Source organism: Terrapene carolina, unplaced genomic scaffold, assembly GCF_002925995.2.
Source record: "Terrapene carolina triunguis isolate 2854851 unplaced genomic scaffold, T_m_triunguis-2.0 Scaffold42, whole genome shotgun sequence".
Taxonomy (NCBI): Eukaryota; Metazoa; Chordata; order Testudines; family Emydidae; genus Terrapene; species Terrapene triunguis.
The window spans coordinates 26,594,950-26,621,250 of NW_020664393.1; the positions used below are offsets into that span (position 1 = coordinate 26,594,950).

Consider the following 26,301-nt stretch of genomic DNA (forward strand, 5'->3'; position numbering starts at 1 on the left):
TGACAAATCTAAAGTACTGTCTGTGATGGAATACACCCCTATGTTCACACCCTACACCCTATTGTAATATATTTTGTACAAAGTATGCTTGTAAAGTATCATTTGAAAACTCATAATTTGCAGGTCAGTATTGTCCTGGTAAAACATGTGTGGCAACATTGCATGTGAAGTTATAAGATTCCCCTGTATGATGTTATTAAAACATATTCCAAACACTGCAGCCCTGCCCAGGCAGAAATCAAAGGTGTGTCCTGCACAAAGGAAGGTATGTGTGCTTGCCTTAGGCCTTGTCTACACTGCAGAGTTTTGTTAGCATGTTCACACTACACTCCCTTTGTTGGCAGAGCACATCCACACTTGGGGCACTAGCATCGACAGTGAGAGCAGTGCACTGTGGGTAGCTATCCCACAATTCAGCTCGCCACCTTCTACAGCTAGATTTTTGTGGGAAGGCAGATTGAATCACAGCGCATCATGGGTCCTGGCTCAACCTCCCATGCTGCATTGCTTTCTGTCCTAGCATTCCATGTGCTTCCATCTTTGGTTCATGGCATTTTTCAACAGCCCTTGTTTGCTGTTCACCCCGCCATTTCTGTATGAAAGGATGGATCCTGCTCTGCTCTCCAGTGCTCTGCTAGCTATCAGTAACACATCGCGAATGGCAGTGCAGGTAATCATGAAGTTCCTAACTCAGCAGGATTCACAGTTGACTGACGTGCTGTCTGACATGGATAGGAGCAACATTAGATTACTTTTGGCATTCAAGGAACAGCTGAACACGGACTGTTGCTTTTGGGCTTGGGAAACTAGCACTGAGTGGTGGGATCATAGTCCCATGCAGGTCTGGGATGATGAGCAGTGGCTACAGAATTTTCAGATGAGGAAAGCAACCTTCCTGGAACTGCATGCGGAGCTCGCCCGAGCCCTGTGGCACAAGGACACCCAAATAAGAGCTGCCCTCTTGGCAGAGAAGCGCATGGTGATTGCTGTATGGTGACTCCAGACTGCTACCGGTCAGTTGCAAATCAGTTTGGAGTTGGGAAGTCAACCATAGGGGCTGCATTAATGCAAGTGTGCAGGACCATTAATCTCATCCTACTATGTAGGACCGTGACTCTTGGCAATGTGCATAAAATAGTGGATGGCTTTGAAGAAATGGGTTTCCCTAACTGTGGAGGGGCGATAAATGGCATGCATATTCCAATTTTGGAACTGGACCACCTTGCAATAGGAAGTGGTACTTCTCCATGGTGCTGCAGGTGCTTGTGGATCACTGCAGGCGTTTCACTGGGATCAATGGGGGGTGGTCTGGAAAGGTGCTTGATGCACGTATAATAGAATCATAGAAGATTAGGGTTGGAAGAGACCTCAGGAGGTCATCTAGTCCAACCCCCCACTCAAAGCAGGACCAACCCCAACTAAATCATCCCAGCCAGGGCTTTGTCAAGCCGGGCCTTAAAAACCTCTAAGGATGGAGATTCCACCACTTCCCCAGGTAACCCATTCCAGTGCTTCACCACCCTCCTAGTGAAATAGTTTTTCCTAATATCCAGCCTAGACCCCTCACCCCCCTCACTGCAACTTGAAATCATTGCTCCTTGTTCTGTCATCTGCCACCACTGACAACAGGTGAGCTCCATCCTCTTTGGAACCCCCCTTCAGGTAGTTGAAGGTGGCTATCAAATCCCCCTCACTCTTCTCTTCTGCAGACTAAATAAGCCCAGTTCCCTCAGCCTCTCCTCATAAGTCATGTGCCCCAGTCCCCATATCATTTCCGTTGCCCTCCGCTGGACTCTCTCCAATTTATCCACATCCCTTCTGTAGTGGGGGGCTCAAAACTGGACGCAGTACTCCAGATGTGGCCTCACCAGTACCGAATAGAGGGGAATAATCACTTCCCTCGGTCTGCTGGCAATGCTTCTACTAATGCAGCCCAATAATCCGTTAGCCTTCTTGGCAACAAGGGCACACTGTTGACTCATATCTCATATTTTCAGGAACACCAGCCTGTACAGAAAGCTGCAAGTGGGGACTTTCTTTCCACACCAGAAGATTAAAGTGGGGGATGTTGAAATACCCATAGTGATCCTGGGAGACCCGGCATACCCCTTAATACCATGGCTCATGAAGCCTTACATGGGGAACCTGGATAGCAGTAAAGAGTGCTTCAACAATAGGCTGAGTGTATTTAGTGGAATGTGTATTTAGTAATTTAAAGTCACACTGGTGATGCCTTTATGGTAGGTTAGACCTCAATGAGGATAATATTCCCATGGTCATAGCGGTATGTTGCATAATATTTGTAAAGGTAAGGCTGAAAAGTTTGCTCAGGGGTGGATTTCTCACTGATCCTTGACAAGCACACATGTTAGCCAACACCCCAAGCACAGTGAGTTTACTTCGGGGTGGGGGGCATTCTACATGAGTAGAAAAGCAATATGAAAAGGCCATGGTGCAGTTAACTAGGGACAGTATTCTAAATTTTCCTGCCCCTTTCCACAGGCACTCCCACCTGTGGAAAAGGGCAGGAAAATTTAGAATATTGTCATTGTAGCAGATATCTCATTCCTGAGAAGAAACAACGAAGCAAGGGTGCATCTGCTGCATGCTTGCAGCTTCCAACCCAGTCCCCCTATGCTTCTCACCTGTATGCCACTTTGGTCCCTGCTCAAGTGATTGCAGAATGGCATGGGAAAGTTTCCTTCAATGGGGGAAGGAGCAAAGCAGCTTTGCCAAGGAACCTTTGGCAGAGGATTGCCGAGTACCCTCCAGGAAAGTTTCCTAGAGATCTCTCTGGAGGAGTCCCATGAAATCTCGGTGTGCAGCAACACCCGTACTGCTTAACTGCACAGGGAAATATCCAGCACACAGAAACAAAGCCAGCCTTGTACATTTCTATGCCCTCAACTCACTTCCACACAACACAAAGCAAAACAGCTTTTGTAAAGGGAAGTTATGCCTCACGAATGTATTAAAATTCTTTGAGGGTGTCAACAAGCATGTGGGTAAGGGTGATCTAGCCAGTTTAGTGTACTTGGCTTGATAAAGTCCCTCACCAAAGGCTCTTAAGAAAACTAAGTATTCATGGGATTAGAAGGGAAGGTTCTCTCAGTGATCAGTAACTGGTTAAAAGATAGGAAACAAAGGGCAGGAATAAATGGTTATTGTTCACAATGGAGAGAGGTGAGCAGTAGTTTCCCCTAAGGATCTGTACTGGGACCTGTGCTGTTCAGCATATTCATTAATGATCTGGAAAAGGGAGTGAACAGTGAAGTGGCAAAGTTTGCAGGTGATACACAGTTTTTCAAGATAGTTAAGTCCAAATCTGACTGTGAAGAGCTACAGGGAGAGCTCACAAAACTGGGTGCCTGGGCAACAAAATGGCAGATGAAATTCAGCATTGATAAGTGCAGCATTGATAATGCATATTAGAAAAAAATAATCCCAACTACACATATATAATGATAGGTTCTAAATTAGCTGTTACCACTCAGGAAAGAGATCTAGTAGGGATGGATAGTTCTCTGAAAACTTCAGCTTAATGTGCTGCAATGATCACAAAAGCTAACAGTGTGTTAGGAAGTATTAGGAAAGGGATAGAAAAGGCAGAAAATATCATTATGCCACTTAATAAATCCATGGTGCATGCATACCTTGAGTACTGTGTCCAGTTTTGGTCATCCTATGTAAAAAAAATATATATATACTGGGACTGGGAAAGTTTAGAGAAGGGCAACAAAGATGATCAAGAGTATGGAACAGCTTCCATATGAGGAGATACTAAAAAGGTTAGGGCTGTTCAGTTTGAGTGGTGTGGAAAAAGAGAATAGAGAAGTTTTATTTACCCTTTCCCGCAATACAAAAACTAGGGGTCACTAGTGAAATTAATAGGCAGCATGCAAAGAAGAGGAATTAACCTGTGGAACTTGTTGCCCTGGGATGTTGTGATGGCCAAAAGTATAACTGGGTTCAAAAAAGAATGGGGTAAGTTCATGGAGGACAGGTCCATCAGTGGCTATTAGCCAAGATGGTCAGGGATTCAACCCCATTCTCGGGATGAACCTAAACCTCTGACTGCCAGAAGGTGGGAGAGGAAGATGGGGTGAATCACTCCCAACTGCCCTGTTCTGTATGCTCTCCCAAAGCTGTGATATTGGCCACTGTTGAAGACAGGATACTGCGCTAGATGGACCATCGGTCTGACCAAGCATGGCAGTTCTTATGTTTGAAGATTGGATGTTTTTCTAAAAGATAGGCTTCAGATATTCTTTTGGGGAAGTTCTATGGCCTGTGTCAGACTAGATGGTACCATCATAGTGTGGCTGATGTGATTAGATCCTATGATGGACCTAATCACATCAGCCACATTATCAGAGGCTCGTTCACCTGCACATCTACCAGTGTGATATGTGCCAGCAATGCCCCTCTGCCATGTACGTTGGCCAAACCGGACAGTCTACATAAAAGAATAAATGGACACAAATCAGACGTCAAGAATTATAACATTCAAAAACCAGTTGGAGAACTCTTCAGTCTCCCTGGCCACTTGATTACAGACCTAAAAGTTGCAATATTACAGCAAAAAAACTTTAAAAACTGACTCCAACGAGAGACTGCTGAATTGGAATTAATTTGCAAATTGGACACCATTAAATTAGGCTTGAATAAAGACTGGGAGTGGATGGGCCATTACACAAAGTAAAACTATTTCCCCATGCTTATTTTTCCCCCCTACAGTTCCTCACATCATCTTGTCAATTGTTGGAAATGGGCCATTTTCATTACCACTACAAACAGTTCTTTTTCTCTCCTGCTGATAATGGCTCACCTTAACTGATCACTCTCCTTATAGTGTGTATGGTAACACCCATTGTTTCATGTTCTCTGTGAATATATATATCTTCCGACTGTATTTTCCACTGCATGCATCCGATGAAGTGGGCTGTAGCCCACAAAAGCTTATGCTCAAATAAATTTGTTAGTCTCTAAGGTGCCACAAGTACTCCTGTTCTTTTTGCGGATACAGACTAACATGGCTGCTACTCTGAAACCTGTCATTACTGGAATACTATGTCCACTTCTGATGTCCATTCTTTGGAAAGGATGTTGAAAAATTAGAAAGAGTTTAGAAAATGATTAGATGTCTGGTAAAACGTGCCTAATAGTGAGACTTAAGACGCTCAATCTATTTAGTTTATCTATGAAAAGCTTAAGAGGTGACTTGATTATAGTATGTAAGTACCTACATGGGGGAGATTTCGGATACCAGAAAACTCTTTAATCTAGCAGAAAAAGACATAATGAGATGCACTGGTTGTAAACTGAAACTAGACAAATTCAGACTAAAAAAAGGTGCACATTTTTAACAGTGAAAGTAATTAACCACTGGAATAATTTACGTAGGGATATGATGGATTATCAATCACTTGAAGTGCTTAAATCAAGAGTACAGATCTTTCTGAAAGATACGCTCTTGCTCATACTGTAGTTTTGGGCTTGATGTAGAAATTGAGTGAGGTTCTTTGTCCTGGGTTATATGCCATAGGTCAAACTAGATGATCAGTGGTCACTATGACTTTAAAATCTGTGAATTTATGTGCAGTTCCGCTGGTAAAAGAGGCTAAAAACCAGTAAAGGGACGAAGTTAAAATTGTTGGCAGAACTGTAAATATGAATTTCCAAACATCCTATAATGTTTTAAACTGCAGTCCTAATATACTGTCTCTTAAAATATTATGTGTTTATATTCCTTTTTTAACTACAGCTTTTAAATAGTGTTGCTATTACAGCCTTAACTCCAATCTTAACAATCTTGTCTGGTGTTATATTAATATTGTATAAAGGAGTTTACTCTGAATTTGCTTTGTGAAGCAATTTGCTCTTTGCTTGATTTTTAATTCCCTTCCTTCCTTTGTCCCTTCATTCACCAACTCTAGTGAATATTCCAGTGATTACTCGGACTGGACCGCAGATGCAGGAATTAATCTGCAGCCACCAAAGAAAATTCCTAAACTTAAAACCAAGAAAACAGAGAGCAGTTCAGAGGATGAAGAGGGGATTGAAAAACAGAAACAGAAGCAAATTAAAAAGGAAAGGAAAAAAGGGAATGAAGATAAAGATGGACCGACAACATCACCAAAGAAAAGGAAACCCAAAGAGAGAAAAAAAAAGGTTGGGTACATTTTATAACTTATAGGACACTTATTTCTAGTATTACAAAAGGAAGTAAAAGGCATGAGTAGATTTGAACATGAGTTTATGCAAACCCAAAATACCTTCTAATAATTTGAGAACACATCTTAAATTTTATTTATGCAAATATCCATTATCACAAATGTTAATTGGCCATTGTAAAGTCTCCACATAATGTTTTTTCTTTGCCTGAATCGTTTCTGTAATGGTTATTTTTATTATGATCTAAATTTGAGGTGTTTCACCTCTTGAATATATTGGTGCCCCTACAACCAGGAGTATAATCTTTGCTGTGACTGTGACACCTTATGACCACTTTATGGTGCCCAAGAAGATAAAGCAGTGTTGCCATCAACTGGGAGTATAGAGGCCTTGTAGGAAGTGGCTTAAGGAGCCTGGGCAAGAAAATAGTATTAAGTGTGGATCCAGATATAAAACGTTGAAGATCAGTCTCAACAGGAGTCTGTGCTAGGGAGTGCAAGATATTAGGTGGCAGTCTCCTTGATCTCCAGCAACCTTGCATTAATTAAAATAAATCAGTTACTATTGCTGATTTATCTAGGTATTTATATCACACTCCTCTTCTTGGCATAAAAGCACCATCTATGATATGATTGTGGATGAGACCTTGACTTTGCATATATTTGGGAAACTAGGCTGGATAACATTTTAACCAGTTCTTCAAGTGATTGCTCATCTGTATTCCACAGTAGGTGTGCGTGCTCGACACATGCACCAGTGCTGGAGGTTCTTCCCCTAGCAGTACCCGTAGGGGGGGAGTGCCCCTGCGACCTCTGGAGTGGCGTCTGCCTGGCACGGTATATGGGGATCTGCAGGCTCCCCCCACCCTCAGTTCCTTCTTGCTGCCAGTGAAGGTGCATCGAAACTGCTCTGCTCCAGCTTTGCTGTAGCTCGTCCCCAGAACTGTTTGTTCATTCAACATTAGTACCTGTAGTTAGTTAGCTGTTTAGTTAGTCAGTGAGCCTGGGCCGGGGTATGCCCCGCGCCCCAGGGTTTAAGTCATGCAGCTCTTGTAGGCGTTCTATGCCAAGAAGTGACGCGCACGCAGACTGTTTGCGCTGCTTGGGAGTAACCCATATCAGCGAAATGTGCAAGATTTGCAAGTCGTTTAAGCCTTGGACCAAAAGAGAAAGGGACATTAGGCTCCGGGCCATCCTGACAGAGTCAATGCAGACCCCGACCCTGGCACTCTGCTCTGAACTGGTACCTGGCACCGCGGCGTCGGTATGTGGCGACCCTCCGGTGCCATCGACAAGCCAGTACCTTTTCCCGTCCACGGGGCATGCTAAGAGGGCCAGGAAGACTCTCTCTTCTCAGCGGCACCGAGGGAAGTCTGGGACAGAGGCTAGGCCCATGTCGGACAGTCCTCGATCCCCACCGGGCCCCAGGCCTAAAACTCAAGTTGAGTGGAGTAGCCCGGCCCCTTCGGGACAGGCCTCTCCGGATGCTGTCCACACCTGAAGCCCTCCAGGCAGCCCGGGACGTCACGTCCATGCTGGTGTCTGGAGCGCTGGCGGTGTCGGCCCCGCGCTCCAGAGGCAAGCCGCCGCTGGGATCTCCACCGTCGCCTCCGGCCCGGTTCCGGTTTCAGTGGAGGGAATGTTCCCAACACTGATCACGACCCAGCAACCGCTCGAGGCAGAGTCCAGGTGGATTGACGCCGACCAAACTGTCTGGCTGGGTCCTGGCCGGCCAGGACTCATGGCACCGCTCGTCCTCAAGGAGCGAATATCGACGGGACCACGGGGGGCGTCGCAGTCGGTCCTAGTCTAGGAGAGGGTACTGCAGTCGGTCATGGCACAGTCGTCTACACCGTTATCACTCAGACACCCTCTCCAAGTCTCCACCAAGACATTGAAGCCCCGGGCGTCAATCACCGGCATCTCGCCATCACGGGTCCGCCCGTCGAGGCCGTTCACGGAGCAGCTATTACCGTCGGTACCGATCCTTCACGTCGAGATCGTGGTCTCGTGGCCATCTTAGAATCCCGCACCGCCACTCCTTCCGGTCCAGAGACAGCAGCAGATCTTACACCAGCCTGGTCTCCATTCGTAGCAGTCCTTTGATGGGCCAGGCCAACCAACCCGGACAGCCAGCCCCGTGGGTGCCACAGCAGGTACAGTGGCACCGAGCATCATGGCCAGCCCAATGCTGCCAGTGGGCACCATGGTCTCCGACGCAGCCCCCGGTGGGAGCTCGCTTGGTGACCGGAGCTTCGGAAGCACCGTCAGCCCCCCTCTCCAGACGCCCGAGAAAGGAGTCAGTCGGACATAACATCCTCGGCACCATGCCCGGAGTCCGACCCGGTGGTGGACCCTCCGGTGCCGGCTGACACCCAGAGCACCGCACCAGCCTCTTCACTCCGCCCGAAGGAGGCAATTGCGGCCCCACCCCCCTCCTTCCTGCAGGAGGACTTCAGGGCCCACCAAGAACTCTTAAAGAGGGTGGCAGCAAGCCTACACCTCCAGGCAGAGGAGATGGAGGAGCCCTCGGACTCCCTGTTTAACGTATTGTCCCCATCGGTACCGGGTAGGGTGGCCTTGCCTCTCCATGAAGGGGTGGCTCATTTTTCAAATGCCCTGTGGCAAACACCAACCTTATTGGCAGGGCCGACTTTGCCGCCCCAAGCAAAAAAATTTTTGCCTGCCCCCCACCCTAGCCCTGGGCTCCCCCCGCACTCCCCTGCTGCCCCAACCCTGGGCTCTCCACCCCACCCGCACCCCCTGCCGCCCCAGCCCTGGGCTTCCCCGCACCAGTGCTGACTCCGCCCGCTCCCCCCTCACCTCCAGCTGGTCCAGTGCTGGCAGGGTCGGGGTAAGCAGCGGGGCTCCCAGGCCGCGCCTCAGCTCAGGGTCCCTCCAGCCGGGGCTCCCGCCTCCGGGACCAGCCAGGACCCGGGCGGGCAGGGCAGCCCCAGAGGGCATGGAGCCCCGGAGAGCAAGACGCGGGTCCCATATGGCAGCATCCCGGGCACCAGTCCCCATTATGGCCCCGCTGCTGCTGCTGCTCCTGGCTGCCCTGCCGCAGTCCCTGGGTGATTCTGGCCGCTTCACCCAGCACCGGCTGCGGCGCTGGGGGGCGGCCGCCCTGCGGCACCTGCAGGCAGCTCCGTGCGCCCCGCGGGGCGGCCCCCAGCCTGAGTGTCCCATGCTCGGAGCCCACCCGGCCAAAAGGTGTGGGCCCCGCTCCCCGACGCGAACCGCAGCGGCCCCCATTCAGGACGTGCTGCTGCTGCCAGGGCCAGCTCTAGGCTTTTGTTGCCCCAAGCGAAAAAAAAAAAAGGCTGGCTGGAATGCCGCCCCTGAAAATGTGCTGCCCCAAGCACGTGCTTGATTTGCTGGTGCCTGGAGCCGGCGCTGCTTATTGGTCCCCATCTCTAAAAAGGCGGAACGCAAGTACTTTGTACCCACTAAGCGGCATGAGTACTTGTATACCCACCTAGCGCCCAACTCCCGGGTGGTCAAGTCGGTCAACCACAAGGAATGGCAGGGTCAGCCAGCCCCAACCCCAAAGAACAAAGACCCGGAGACTGGACTCTTTTGGAAGAAAAATTTATTCATCTTCGAGCTTCCAGTTACGAGTGGCGAACCATCAGGCTCTCCTGGGCCGGTACGAATTCAATCTGTGGGGCTCTCTGCCTAAGTTTGAGGACTCCCTCCAGAGGCAATAGGAAGGAGTTCAAGGCGCTAGTGGAGGAAGGGGCAGCAGCGGCTAGGGCATCCCTGCAGGCAGCCTCGGATGCTGCGGACACGGCCGCACACTGAATGGCCTCCGCGGTGTCCATGAGGCGGGCGTCATGGCTCCTGTTCTCTGAGCTGTCCAGCGAGGCGCAGTCTTCCATGCAGGATCTCCTGTTCGACAGGAAAGCTCTGTTTGCGGAGGAAACAGATACAAGGCTGCATGGCATGAAATACTCCCACACGACCCTCCAGACTCTGGGCCTCTATGTCCTGGCTCCGGCAAAACCTAAGTTCAAGCCGCAGCAAACTCCCACCCAGGCCGCCCTCCCGAAGTACGAGGCCACCCATAAGAAGCAGCGGGACTATAAGAGTCGCCCTCGAAGGCAGTCTCGGCCTGCCCCCCCAGTCTGGGTCCTCCAAGGGCAAGCAAGCAGGGAAAAGGCGTTTTTGATGGGACGCTCGGGGGCACCCCGCCAGTCCTCATCAGGGATCCACCCCCAATAAAGCTTCCCTTCTCCAACCGGTTGTGTGCTTTCCTCCCGGAAATGGTCGCAGCTAACATTGGACCGATGGGTCCTCAACACCATCTCCCGAGGTTACACCCTCCCTGCCCAACCATCTGCCGTTCCCGTCCCTCTTGGGGGACCCCTCGTACAAAGTTCTGCTCAACTAGGACTAGGAGCGAGAGAGGCGGCACCCGAAGAGTTCATGGGCAAGTGGTATTACTCCCAATATTTCCTTATCCCGAAGGCCAAAGGGGGGCTCAGGCCCATTCTGGACCTCCGAGGTCTGAACCAGTACATGGTGAAGCTCAAGTTCTGCATGGTCTCCCTGGCCTCCATCATCTCCTCCCTGGATCTCGGGGACTGGTACGCTGCCCTCAATCTACAGGACACGTACTTCCACATCCACATATTCGAGGGGCACAGGCGCTTCCTCCATTTCGTGGTGGGACAGAATCATTACCAATTCACGGTCCTCCCATTTGGTCTGTCCACTGCCCCCAGGGTGTTTACAAAATGCATGTTGGTGGTAGCGGCCTACCTCAGACAGCGGGGGGTCCAGATATTTCCCTATCTGGACGATTGGCTTGTCAAGGGCACCTCCCAGTCGCAGGTGAGGGATCATGTGGCGCTCCTGTCCACGTGCACCGCCTTGGGCCTGTTGATAAACAACACAAAGTCCACATTAGTCCCGGTCCAACGCATAGAGTTTATCGGGGCGTTCCTGGACGCAGTGTCGGCCAGGGCCTCTCTACCGCCAGACAGATTTGAGACCCTGAAAGATCTTATCGACTCGGTACAAGTTTCCCGGTGACAACTGCCAGGGTTTGCCGGTAACTCTTGGGTCACATGTCGGCGTACACGTACATGGTCTGTCATGCCAGACTCAGGATGAGGCCCCTCCAGCTCTGGTTGGCATCAAAGTTCTCTCAGGCCACGGACAGGATGGACAAGGTCCTCACCGTGCTGGACTCTGTGATCGCCTCCCAACAGTGGTGTTCCGCCCCAAACAGCACACTCCAAGGGGTCCCATTCAGGGACAGGGCCTCATCGTTGGAGCTAGTGTCCGATGCGTCGGACCTGGGTTGGGGGCAGATGTGGGGAATTTTCAGACCCAAGGCCTATGGTCGGCTCAAGACCTGACTCTACATATAAACGTCAAGGAGCTCAGGTCGGTGCGGCTGGCGTGTATGGCCTTCCGCTCGCACCTGGAGGGCAAGGTAGTCAGGTCCTCACGAACAACGCAGCCTCAGTGTTCTACATCAACAGGCAAGGTGGCGCCCGATCCTCTGCCGTGAAAGCCTTCCACCTACCGGGCACCCGGAACGAGAGGGCGGATCACTTGAGCAGGGACTTTTCCTTGCAACACGAGTGGTCCCTCCACCTGGAAGTGGCCCACCGGCTCTTCCGAAAGTGGGGAACTCCCCAAGTGGACCTATTCGCGACTTGGCAGAACCAGCGATGCCCCTGGTTCTGCTCCGGGGGGGCTTTGGGAGGGGCACTATCTTCGATGCCTTTCTCCTGTCCTGGTCAGGCCGGCTTCTCTACACCTTTTCCCCGTTCCCTCTAATCAGCAGGGTCCTGGAGAAGATAAAGTTGGACAAGGCCCAGATCCTCCTGATTGTCCCAGCGTGGCCCAGGCAGTATTGGTATGGGACCCTCTCGGGCCTGGCGGTAGCTCCGCCGTGGCCGTTGCTCTCAGGACCAGGGCCGCCTCTTCCATCCCAACCTAGCGGCTCCTCATCTCACGGTGTGGCTGCTCAGTGGGTAGGTGGAGAGGATAGGACGTGCTCAGAGCAGGTTCAGCACGTCCTCCTCGAAAGTAGACGGCCCTCCACTCGCCGCACTTATTTGGTGAAGTGGTCCCAGTTTTCTAGGTGGGCGGTGGACCAGGGTGTCACCCCGGTGACCGCACCAATCCATCTTATCCTTGATTACCTCCTCCACCTGAGGGCCCAGGGCCTGGCGCCCTCGTCAGTCAGGGTGCACTTGGCAGCCATGTCAGCCTTCCATCTACCAGTGCAAGGGCACACAGTATTTTCCCATGCTATGACTTGCCGGTTCCTTAAGGGTTTGGACCATCTTTTTCCATATTCTAGACCCCCGGTCCCACAGTGGGACCTAAACCTGGTGTTGGCTCGTCTCATGGGGCCCCCGTTTGAACCACTGGCCACGTGCTCCTGGTCTCACCTCTCGTGGAAGGTGGCCTTCCTGGTTGCAATCACGTCAGCCAGGCGAGTCTCGGAGCTCAAGGCCCTGACCTCCGAGCTGCCATACACAGTCTTTCATAAGGACAAGGTCCAGCTCCGCCCACACCCCGCGTTCCTCCTGAAGGTGGTCTCCGCCTACCACATGTCAGGATATTTTTCTACCGGTCCTCTGCCCTAAGCCTCATGCGTCCAGTGAGGAGTGCCGTCTCCACATGCTCGATGTGTGGTGGGCTCTGGCTTTCTACCTCGAGCGGACTAAGCCGTTCAGAAAGTCCTTGCAACTGTTCGTCACCTTGGCTGAGCGCGCGAGGGGCCAGCCGATTTCTACTCAGCGGCTTTCCAATTGGATCACTTCGTGCATCCGTTCCTGTTATGAGCTGGCGGGTGTACCCCCACCACCCATTGTGCGGGCACACTCGAGTCGGGCGCAGGCCTTGTCGGCTGCCTTCGTGGCCAACGTCCCCATCCAGGACAGCTGTAGGGCCGCCACGTGGTCTTCATTTCACACGTTCACCTCGCACTATGAGATCGTCCCCCAGACCAGGGATGACACCAGGTTCGGCAGGGCTGTCCTCCGTCTTGGGAACTTGTGAACTCCTACCCACCTCCAACAGATATAGCTTGGAATCAACTATTGTGGAATACACATGAGCAGTCACTCGAAGAAGAAAAGACGGAGGGTTATGGCTTTGTGAAACAAGATGTGTTGCTCATGTCTATTCCACATCCCACCCTCCTTCCCCTCTATCGGAGTTGTCTGGCAAGAAGGAACTGAGGGTGGGGGAAGCACTCAGCTCCCCTTATACCGCACCAGGCAGGCACCACTCCAGGGGTTGCGGGGGCACTCCCCCGCTACGGGTACGGCTAGGGGAAAAACTTCTGGCACCAGTGCACGTGGCGAGCACGCACACCTATTGTGGAATAGACATGAGCAACACATCTCGAAGAACACCAGTTATGGAAAAGGTAACTGTCTTTTATCTCCTGTTGGGTACTCAGTTCAGTATGAATCAAAGGAGAGAAAGAGAGATATAGCCACATTAGTTACATATGGCTGGATGCAGGAGGGCTTCCATTCCAAAAGTATGTCCATCTGGTGTGTGACTCTTGGATGGAGTTAAGATAGGACTTGTGTTCCTGTATAAATTACCCCATTGCATCTCTGAGTTCTTCATTGAGCTGACCGAGTTCCTCTCTACAGTGATGGTGGAGTTGTCAGAATTTTTTTTCTGGATGGCTAGTCTTCATATGGATAATGACTTTTCTCTGTTAGTGCAAGATTTCAGGACTTCTATGATTATGGGACTCTTAAGTGGCTTCTGGCATATATATGGCTGGTCACCTTCTGGATCTCCGTTTTGAGCTGAGATTAAAGCAGGGGAGTAATGGCTATCCATTTGTCATAGACTAAACATTCTTCCATTTTGGGACAAAAGGCATGTTTTATAGGTCACTCTTTAAATGTTAAGGGAATCAGTTCAGCTCTCTGATTGGAGAGTACACTAAATAAGAGAGAACACTACACTGAGGGTTTAGTATAACACTGTAATTGTTTTTTGTCCGCAGCTATTGGTTCAGTGGCCCTTTCCTCACCCTCTTTCCTGGCTTCATTCCCACAAGTTACCATGATGTATAGAAAATCTGTTACAAACGAAAAGAGCAAAGAACTAGTAGTGAGTGGTATTGTTCTGAATGTACTGTGGTATAAAAGTATTTCTAATCTTGCACCACAATTGTTCAGGAGATGAGGAAATCCTCATTTCCACTGTAGTTTCTGTGAAGTTAAAGTTACAGGTCATTGGAACTGTTGCAGGGGGGAGCAGACTTGTTAATTCAGGTGATGTCATCTTGGTTACAGAGTCAAGCATTTTGCACTGTGAGGATTTTCACACTGGTTAGAAAATATCACTTAGACAACTCAGTCAGTATCTACATTGGAATCATACATATCAAGTTGAGGATGAGGGACAAATGAAACTATTCTTCTCTGCTTGAATTTCAGATACTATAGTTTGAGATTCTGTTGGATGTTGAGTCCAAAACCCAGGTTATCGACTGATATTTCTTGTCTGATGCAGGCTAGTAAAAGGTGGAATGAATTATGATGCCCATTATTGGAGGAGATTGTCAGTGTCTCGTTGGAGGGGAAAGAGCTAGCATCTCTTATAGAAGCTAATGTTAGAATCATTTTTAAGAAACCATCTCCCAACATGGCCAGTCTCTACAATTATTTTCCTGTCTCACATCTCCCTTTTAAGAAGAAAAAGGATTGTTAAGGATACATGGCTGATTTCACGGTTTGCTTTATCTTTGCTGATTGTTCAATTATATTAATCCATGTAGATTGGGGCAGATTAATCCAGGCAGATATTGCATCCAGGCAGATTCTTAGGCATGTTAACCTGCCTTTGATACTGTTTATTGCACGTTGTGAAACCTAGCAGCAGTAGATGGAGTTGCTTGAGTGGCTCTAATACTTGGTTTTGAGGTCTCAGAAGGTAGTATTCATCATCTGACCCAAGAGCTCTCTCATACTTTGTGTGGGTACGTCTATCTGTCTCTCTCTCTCTCTCTCTCTCTCCATTGTGAGTGGAGACCCTTACGAGGAATTGGGTAGGTGGAGTGCACAGTGCTGCTTTCTATACAGAAGAAACAAAACTTTGTCTCCATTTTATCAGATCAGGTTATGGAGCTGTGATTTACCCAGTCTAGATAAAATTTGGAGCTTGGATGAGAACTAACTTGGCTAGGACGTGACCCAAATAACACAATGAGGGTACATCTACGTGGCACAGCAGCAAGTCTCAGAGCCTAGGCCTACAGACTTGGGCTTGACCTATGGCACCAAAAATAGCTATGTAGAAGTCCACCCCTCTAGGCTTTGGAGCCCAAGCCTGAGTCTGAACCTCTACTATTTTAAGTGCTGTATCACGAACCTGAGTCTGTAGAGCCAGGTTCTGGGACTCTCTGCCACAGGTTTCTGCTTGCCATGTAGACATATGCAGAGAAACTAAAATCTATATTTGTGCATGTATAGTTTATTCAAGAAGTGGCTAACAGCAGGGCATGTTTATTGAGGTGTCCTAACCTCTGGAATTTACTCCAGTTTTCATCTTTTGTTTCACAAAGCCTGGATTTGTTAACTCTCAGAACCTGCTCCAAGACCTATATTTTCTCTCAAACTTTCTCTGTGTGGGTTAGAATAAACTGGATTAAATTTTCATATTTGACACTAGGTTGAAAGGATCCTTACGTGAATATTGTTCTAATGCATGTGTTAGTATAAATAACTTCAAGTGCATGGGCTTTATCAGATAAGTGCTTTTTTGAAAATTAAAATAGACAGAAATTCTTCGATTATGGTCAGTGTGTATCTTAATCTGGATGCACATGCATCCTGTGCATGTTCGACTGGATTTTTTTTAATGTATTTTTTTTATTGAATAGCAATGAGGCCACATATGCACCCTATGTTGCCTTTTGCTCTCGTATGAGGGCAAAAATGGCAGGGCACCTATGACCTTCCCTCAGTTCTGTCTTGCTGTCCTTGGCATCAAGAAGGAATCTAGCTGGCGTCCAACCCACTAGACTTAGCTTCAGCAAAATATCTCATAATCTTATTCAGACCTTCTGTGGTTCTTCAGTACCACATTTATTCTTTTATTTTTATTACCCTAGTCTGTTGTAGGGCTTGTCATGCTGAAAGCTGTTTGCAGACTCCCCTGAACAATGCTCCCTCTCATGTACAGACCCTCGAAAACAGGTACTTATAATAGTGGGCTCAAAACCCACAGGCTTCAACCTTATCCATCTTATGATGGGCTAATTACATTACAAGACATACATAGCAAATGCCTGTTCTGCTTGGGAGAGTCTTGCCTCCTAAGCAGATTCTTGGTCTGCTACTCCTTCTCTGCAAGAACCCAGAAGTAGAGGGATATGAGGCTGAAGCTCCACCTTCTGGAGAAGTCTATGAGAGTGGCATCTGATCCAGAAAAGCCAAGCTTGAAGACCTCTGCAGAGGAAGTGGCACAGAAGCCACACCCAGTGTTGACATCAACATTGGTGCCACCCCCAGCACTGAAACCGTTGACAGCCCTGATGTTAAAGCAGGGTGCTAAAAACACTGGGGCAAGAGCTCAAGAAGTTACCCCGGCACCTTCTGAGGCTATTGTGGGGACCATCTTATCAGGCCTTGGAGCTGGTCCCAACCTTTGCAGAAGAGGAGGAGGTCCTCCTCTCCTGCAGCTTCACTAGCAAAACCTCAATTTCTGAAATACAGAGAGGAACAAGATCCAAAGGCCAAAGATCCCTCTCACTGCTAGGTTTCAAAACACTGTGTGGTAAACAGCATCAAAGGCAGGTCAATATACATAAGAATCTGCCAGGATGCAATAATTGATCAATATCATCTAACAATCAGCATCCAACCACAGATGAGACTGTAATCTCCACCCGAATACCAGCACTGGAAAATTTCAGGACCTATCAAGAGCTGCTGGTGAAGATTGCGGACACCTGGGACATTGAGCCTGTAGTCATCTGTGAGAAGACTCACAAGCTATTTAAAGTTTTCTCAGCCATTGATCTCTCCAGGATTGCTCCTCCCCATAAATGTAGACCTCCTAGATCTGGCAAGAACTTTTGTGGCAAACACAAGCCACTATAAGACCCGCAAAGCATGCTGAAAAACGGTACCAGGGTGGATTTGATTTAAATCAAATTGATTTAAATCACTAGTCAGGAAGACTCGATTTAATCATGGATTTCTACATAAAAGTGCATTCTTGTTGGTTGTTATAACCTTAAAACATAATCTTCACAACTCAGAGATAGATGTAGGTTTCATTTTTAGAAGGAACACACTATACATTTTTTAAGTGATTTATTTTGAAAACTTTTCAGATTAGTTTTACAGCTATATGAGAAAATGAATGATTGTTCAGTTATTTCATTTACCAAAGCAATTGAAGCAGATATTTATGAAGTCATTGGGAGGTGAACTATCTCCAATTCAACAAGTTAATCATTAATATTTGGAGGATTTTCTTGCCATGCTGTATTAGGAGGAGAACATCACCAGACAGACATTTAAATTGTTTTATTTAACTAAAACAACAACGTTATATATTCTGCATTTTTTTCTTCAACAGCAAACATAATATTTTAACAAAACAAGGATATGAATTTTTGAATTTAGTTAAACATTCAGGTGTTTTAAAATCAGGTTTGTTTTTGTTAAAATTGTTTTTAACTAAAATAGTTAAATGAAATATTTAAAAAAAAAACCGCAAAAATTAAATCGACTATGTCAGCAAGGTCAACATGAGAAATTTAAAATACTGGCTTCTGCAGCTAACTCAATCGTCTTCACCTTCATTTTTCTGTTTGTTCATAATCTGGAAAAGAAAACCAAGCTTTCCTGCTTTTTCAGGAATTTTTCTATTTGGAATGAATTAGTCCAAAGGAAGAAAATATTCTTTCTACACTGGCAGAAGAAGCTACTGCTGTTAAAAGTCAGATTATCACTTCAACAGTCTCTGAATCCAAGTGCTCAAGTGACTTCCACCAATTCACTGGTGTGACTGTCTTTAAAACTTCGTCAGCAAACATATATTTTTTGAGTGGTTCACACTTAGCTCTGAAGTTTATTATAGTTAGCATTATGGAGGGATGATTGCTGGAAGTCCATGTCATAGCCAGCTCCTCTTCTTCAGCAGTTAAGGTTTGACCCTGGTACCAAGTATTGAGAATATTTGCAAGAAAATGAGCTGGAGATAGTGCTTGTCCCATTGGTTTTTTTAATGCTTGTAATTTAACTCTGTCATTGCATATTTCTCTTTTTAAGATCTCCCTCAGTTCCTTCCAAATTTCAACACCATCAGCAATAAAACAGCGATTTCCCTGCATTTTGTTCAAGGCTACAGAAATAGGCTTCAGGGTACTCAGCATGTGTTCAACATTTCTTTTAAGCCCAATGTTGAGAACTTTGTCTGTAACAGTGCCATCTATTTTTACACAATTTTGTTCACAAACTGTCATCACATTAGGCCAGTTCTTGATATAGTGCTCAAAACAGTCCACTACTGAGTGCCATCACATATGTTGTGGGAGAGTTAGCTTGGTTCCTCCCACTTTTTTCAGAGCAGCTGCTGCAAAGTGGTTGTTACAGAAGTATTTTGCAATTTCAAGAACATTAGCCTTTATTTCTGGAACACTGACGTCTTTGGCTAGGAGGTGCATCAAATGAGCAGTACAACCATATGTTATTAGCTTGGGACTCTCTTCTAAATAATTTCTTCTCATCTTGGATACATTTGCAACATTGTCTGTGACCAAGCTGCGTACTAGACATTTGAATTTTTTTTCACAGTTTGTTACAGCTTTTACTGCTACTTCTTGTAAGTATTCTGCTGTGTGTGCATTTCCTGATGTATCAATTGTTTCTGTAAGGAAGACATTCCCTTCTTCTGTTGTCACACAAGCACATACAACAGGATCATTGTGACATTGCTCCACTCATCAAGACTCAGGTTAACAATTTTACCCCCTAGACCTTTTGCACACTGCTCAATTTCTCTTTCATACACTTTGTCCAGCAATTTGCCTGCGACATCTGCTCTGTTGGGTGGACTGTATCCTGGTTGTAATGACTGAACCATGTTAATGAAGTGTGTGTTCTCAATCATACAGAAAGGAGAGTTTGTTGCATAAACAAACCAGGCAATTTTTTCATCAATTACCTCTTTTTGTAATCTGCTGGTTCTTATCACAAATTTATCTATCGTTGTTTCTGGATGATGGAGATTTTTTTTCTTTTTGCTACAGGTAATACACTGTGGCTATGTGAGATACATGAAGTGACTGAAACACTATCATTGGCAGATAACTCTGAAACTATAGAAAATGATGGTGATCTTGAAGGTGGTTAGTCTTCAGAATCCTGTATGTTGAGGATGGATTCGCCTAAACAAAATAAATCAATGCAGTTATTTAATTATTATTACCACCATACTGCTCATTTAGTATTACTCATTGCATTCACTGAGACTCAGTACTACTTTAAAGGTGAAATTGTAAAAGGAAGATCTGCCTATTTCAGCTATTAATTTTTTTATCACAGTTGCATCTAAAATGATAGTACCATAGAGTAACAACTATATTTTTTTGCTCAAACATAGTCCAGAAGGAAAACAGGCAGTCCTTAAGAAAGAAGTATGAAATAAAAAAGTTTACCAACCTGAAGATCCTGCATGTTCAGACATGTTCCTTTCATCTTCAACGCAGCTTCCTCCTGAGAAGGACCATTTCCATTGATGTTGTTTCATTCGGGCAACCAGGCCTTGCATTTCTTCGTTGCACTGTGTCTTTTGCACGCATGCCTGTCTTACCCACAGGTAGAGGAACTTCATTAAAATATTCCCAAACCGTGTCTCTTTTATGGCCTGCTGCCATTACAGGTTTTTCCTTCTAGTGAGAGAATGGTATGGTAGATCTCAAATCAATGAAGGCTACACTCAGAAAGACCTCAAGACTTCTGGAATATGCTGCTCAAACAATTTCACTTTTGTTTCTACTGCCTGTCCCTCCCTTCTCACATTTATCTCCAGACTTCTTCTCCTTGTCCGGATCTATTCCGCGCACAACAATCTTCTAGTCATTGAACTGTTTGAAACTTTGCACTTTTAGAGAGCGGTAAGGGATTGACTCTGTGTACACAAATTTGCAGAGAGACAATAGCGGTGAGGTCTGTTATTTCTCACCTCTATTTATTTATTTATTTATTTATTTTAAAAACATTTTGGTGGTTGTTAAGCATGTTATCTCTGGAGACACAAATCCACAGTTTGAGAACTGCAAAACTAAGCATCTCTGATGGTATCTTCTAGACTGAGCACTGAGTCCCATTGGGTAGATAGAAAGATTAACCCAAATAATCTGTACAGAAGCCCCAGGAACCCCATAAGATTGGGTCCCTAATCCATGAACTATTGGAACTCATTTACAAAACTTTTCTTAAACATTACATGAATATATTGTCTTATACTGTAGAATTAGAATTTATAATCTCTATTCCATGATGAGATATCTTTGAGCTATAATGTATCTTAATTAAAACTATCTTTAGATAGGTTTTTCCTCAAAAATAATTTTATCAAGAAAATCTGATTTAAATAAAAAAAATCGAGTTTTTATTTTTTTTTTAAAAAATCATTGATTTTTATCCACCCTGCCAGGTATCCCTCTCAGGATTCAAGCACTTTTAACACCCATCCCAACTCTGGCTCCCTTCTGGTCTTGGTTGTCCAGGAGACATTGAGATCCACCTAAAACATACCTAAGGACAAGGATCGCAAACACTTAGATAAGTTTGGAAGAAATGCCTTGCTACAATTGAAGGTGGCCAAGTGCCAGGCATTTCTGGCCAAATGCAACTTTTTAACATGGGACAAGATTACATCTTTCCTGGCCAACCTCCATCATGAAAGCAGAGAGGAGCTGAAAGACATTATAATAGCAGGCCAACTTGTGGCCACAATGGCTCTACAGGTAATGAACACCTCTGACATCACTGGCAGGTCTATGGCCACTGCAGTGACCATGCAGAGAATGGCATGACTCCAAACCTCGTGTATCCCTCACAGGCACAAGCCATGGTTTAGGACTTGCCCTTTTAGTGCTTGAAGCCATTCAGCGAACAAACTGATAGTTCCTTACACTTGCTGAAAGATTCCAAAGCAACTACACTTTCTGGGAATCTACATTCCCCCACCCTATTGAAAGGCATCAACCAGTCTTCAACCATCGCACCAGCAGAGAGTGCATTCTGTATCTTAACACAGACACATGGAGTATCTGTGTTACAACATGGGGCATCAGCTCTCCTCCACTTCGGCCCTACTCTGCCATAATGACCTATCAGCATAATTGAGAGGATGGTCGAGAGCTGTATAAGAACCAGTCCACAGAGCATGACCTTGGAAAGCTGCCTTGCCCCTCCACTGGACATGGTCTTGTTATAACATCAGACAGATGGGTGCTGGAGATCACAGCCCATGGCTACCATATCCAATCCTGTTTGTCTGCCCCCTACCCACTGCCCTTCCTTGTCCCTCTTCAAGGACCCTTCTCATGAGAGCCTATTGCAAATTTAAGTGACCTCATGGCTTTGTCTAGGAGCCATAGTGGAAGTTCCTATAACTAGGCTGCTGGTGTACTGAGACCACAGCTTATTGTGCTGACCCATACTGAACCCTCATTGGGCTTATAGTTTCCTTGTACTCACTTGTCATTCTATGTATTGGTCTGCTGTCTCTTTGATTGTGAGCTGTTTCAGGCAGGGCCTGTCCTTTTTTTGTTCTGCACTTGTAGAGCACTGTAGGGTCCTGATCCATGACTGGGGCTTTTAAATGCTACGATAATAATGAAATAATAATACAGAGAAAGACTCTTCTGCTCCTGGTATTTCCTTGTTCTGAAGAAGAAAAAAAGAGTTGTTTGTTCTATTCTGTACATAAGGAGACTCAACAAACATGCATATGGTCTCAGGTTCTACTCCTGGGAGAATTCTGCACCAAAAAATCAAAAATTCTGCATATTTTATTTGTCAAAATAATGCAATATAATCACTCCCATTTCATTTATTTTTGGTAATTTATTTAAACTACCATATAGAAAAAAAAATCACAATAACTGTTCGGCATTTCCTAAACACATGAAAGTTAAGTTACAAATACTTGGTAACCCTGCATTCCAGTTATTATCCTGGATTTTCATTTAAATAACGTTACTTTTATTTTGGTGTTTGGTGTTCTATAAAGTAGAACGTTGCTTTAAATTGCTCAGACTTTCACACATGAAAGTCGTACCGTTTTGCTAATCATTGTCCTGCATTTTTTTTAATGGGATAAGTAAAATAGATCCTGAGCTGTAATCTAACCCCATTGTGCCTCTTTGGCACAGGAAAAAGGAGAAAGCACGTAGACTTTCCTAGCTGAGGATTCCCTTACTGTCATTTACAATAAGGCTTCTTTTTGTACTCCGGCAAGGTAAAGCCTTAATTGACTAAGAATGGGAACAATTAACTAACAATGGGAACATTAGCAGCCTGCCTGTTTAGTTGTTACAGGAGTAAGGTTCATAACTGGTTTGCAGTTCTCAGCTTCCAGTCCACAGAAAATACCTAAGATTCCCAGTGGGACCTTACCATTACCCATACAGGGTTTTGCTTTTCAGATTCTCGCTGATGCTGACTGTTAACCAAGTTTCTGGCCATAGTAATGACTTATCTAAGGAAGGAGGGAATCCCTGTCTGCCCCTGAATAAATGACTGACTGATCAGAGGCAGGTCCCAAGAAGAGACAGCTCTGGATTGCATCTTCTCCCTATTCTTTCACTTAAAACTCCTGGTGAAGTATGTGAAATAATCTCTCGTACTAGCTCAGACAATAGAGTTCATGGGCACTGTGCATAACTCCAGTTTGGTGAAAGCTTTTATGCCAGAGTACAGGTTCTGGTCCCTTCGATCAACAGTGTATGACCTGCAGATCACTGTGTGTGCATATTTGGGACATTTTGGTCATATGTCCTTGTGCACATACGTGTGATGCAGCTTGCCAGACTTTGCCTGCAGCCATTACAATAGTGGCTGAGGATAGTGTATATCCCATCCCCACACCTTATTACCAAACAAGTCAGTCTCCCTCCCCCCCCCCCCCCACTTTCCCCTATATCCTGCAGGAACTCAAGTGATGGCTATATCCTTTGAATGTAAGAAAAGGGACACTCTTCTTGTTCCCCTTCCCAATGATGATGCTGGAGAGTTGCATCATGGACAGACTGTGGTGCCCACTGGAACCATCTGAAAATGCAAGGTTCAGGGTCTCAAGATGATCTAAAACTTCACATGAACAACTTGGAACTGAGAGCTATCAGACTGGCTTATATGGCATTCCTTCTCATCCTCTGAAACACCCACAGTGCGATTGTGACAGGCAACATGTCAGCAATGCACTCAACAAACAGGGAGGTGCTTGATCATCTCCTCTCTGCCTGGAGGTGATCAAGTTCCAAGAACAGTCCTATTGGCAAGGAGTGACTCTGATAGCTCTACACCTACCAGGGCTCAGCAATGACCTGGTGGACTTTCTAGGCAGAAATGTGGTAAGCAGCCACAACTGGTCACCGTGGAAATATTTCATTGATGGGAACGCCCACCATAGACCTCTTCACCATGGCAGATAATGCCAAATACAGGGATTTCCACTCCATGGGCAGTATGAGCCCCAGCTCCCTTCCTAGCACCATTGTACTTCAGTGGTCTTGAGGACTGCTGTATGCCTTCCCACTGATCACTCTGACCCCTAAGAGCATATCCAAGATCAAATGGGACAAAGCTACAGTCATCATGATATTGCCCTGCTGGCTGAGACGATTTTGGCTGTTGGATCTCCTGCATTTGTCCAGCCAGCCCCCCACCCCCAAAATGACTTCCCACCTGCCTGGAAATGCTGTCTCAGAACTAAGGACAAATATTTCATCTGGATCCATAGCCGTGCTTGGTGGCCTGAATGTTGGCTTATTGAGGAAGACAGGCAAAGACTGCTCCCTACAGATCCAGAAGATCCTTTTACAGAATGGCAAAGATTTTCCAAATGAGAAGCTCAGAACAATGTGAATCCAACTCAGATCCTATACCAAAGATTTCTGGACTATATGCTGCTTCTGAAACAAGCCGAACTAGCCTTTATCTTCCTTAAAATTCATCTAGAAGTCATATCAGCATGTCTCGCTCTGATACAGTCATACTCAGTCTTTTCATACCCTACAGTGTTGAGGTTCCTCAAGGACCTTCTCCCTACCTGCCCTCCAACTAAGGACCCTACTCCCACATTGTAGCATAGTGAAGCCTGGAGTCGCCATTTGTGCCATCAGCAGAATGTTCTTTATACCACCTCACTATCAAGGTGGTCTTTCTGATAGCCATCACATCAGCATGTAGAGTCAGTGAACTGCGAGCTCTCGTGGCTGGACTGCGATATTATATCCTTCCACAGGAACGAAGTGGTGATGGAACCAGACCCTAAATTCATCCACAGAGTGGTCTCAGTAGTCACCTAAGCCAGTCTGTCACCTTACTCAAAGCCACACTCATCACCAGGAGAAAAGAAGCTTTATATTCTGGATGTTACTGGGGCCCAGCTATATGACATAAACAAGACTTTCAGACTTTCTCCCTGGCTCTTTGTGGCCATATCCAATACATCAAAAGGCCAAGCCATCTCACCCCTGAGAATCTCAAACAGAATTATTCAGTGCATTTCTACCTACTTACTATCTGTTGTATGGCAAGACTCTCCCTGCAAATGCTCCACGTGGGGTGCAGACAGCATCTTCAGCCTGCTTTAGAACTATACAGATAGCTGAGATCTGTAAGGTAGCCACATGGAGCAACTCAATGACCTTTGTGAAATGCTGTGCATTTGACATGGCTGCCAGAGCAGATGTCGCATATGGAAGAGCAGTACTTCAATCCATGTTTGACTAATACAACTGAGATTCTTCACTCGCATCCAGGGAGGATTCTTCTTGCCTGTCACCTAGAGTGGTACTTATACTAACACATATCCGAACAAGAAAGTACAGTTACCCTACAATAATTGAGGTTCTTCAAAATGATGTAGTCCCACGACCCACCTTCCATCCTTATTTTTCGGAGTCCTCAGCTACACCGGCTTTAAATTGTGAGAGAACTGAGGGGAGGTTCATAGCCACTCCACCCTTTATGCCCTCGTATGGGAGGCTCCGCTGGACATTACTTGTAAAATAAAAAAAATGAAAAATTCAGTCTGCCAATGCATGGGTCACATTCACACCTAGAGCAGGATCCACACTTACAACATTTCAAAGAAACACAGTTACTGTAGGGTAACTAACTGAACTTCCTAATGTGTATATATTATAGACAGGGCTGGTTGTGCTGTGTATTATTCTTCCAGGTCTTGCATCTGACGAAGTGGGCATTCACCCACGAAAGCTTATGCTCCAATACTTCTGTTAGTCTTAAAGGTGCCACAGGACCCTCTGTTGCTTTTTACAGATTCAGACTAACACGACTACCCTTCTGATACTGAACTTCCTAATGTGTATATATTATAGACAGGGCTGGTTGTGCTGTGTATTATTCTGGCAGCCTTTTCTTTGAGAAGCTCTAACACCTCCATACTTTGAAGTAGGCACTTGAAATTGGCAGGTGGAGTGGTATTTGTGTCAGAGATGTGGTTTTTGCTATTCCCATGAAAATTTGTCATGCTTAGTAAAGACTTGCTAGAGCTTCACCTTTAAAATCTCCAAAGATCAGTCAGCACTGGATCTTTAATAATGTTCTTTTAACATAGGGTTTTTTTGTGTGCAATAAAATATAGAATTTGGAAAATTTCAATTGTTTATCTCTCAACCCTCAAAACTTGTCACATGGCTGGATGCTAATAAATTCATACTTTATGTACATTAGTCAAATGTTATTTGGGTAAAAAAGTATTAATTCAAGTTTCATTGTTTTGATTATAAAAAGTCTCATTTCATAGCTCCACTATAAAAATACCCTAAACTTTTCAATAGCATTTCTAATCTGGTCATGTCATTTATTTTCCTTTTTATGATAAAAATCATTTTCACAAAATTCTTGTTGAGACT

The 26,301-nt window shown here is 45.9% G+C and overlaps 1 protein-coding gene across 2 annotated transcripts in view; it reads left to right on the plus strand.

Moving 5' to 3' along the window:
* Nucleotides 1-26,301, plus strand: part of PHIP (pleckstrin homology domain interacting protein) — a 341,807-nt gene that overhangs the window by 258,118 nt on the left and 57,388 nt on the right. For both annotated transcript variants that reach the window (XM_024194657.3, XM_024194658.3), the window contains exon 23: nucleotides 5,937-6,171. In XM_024194657.3, coding sequence (XP_024050425.2) covers nucleotides 5,937-6,171 — 235 coding nt within the window. The remainder of the gene's footprint in view (nucleotides 1-5,936; nucleotides 6,172-26,301) is intronic.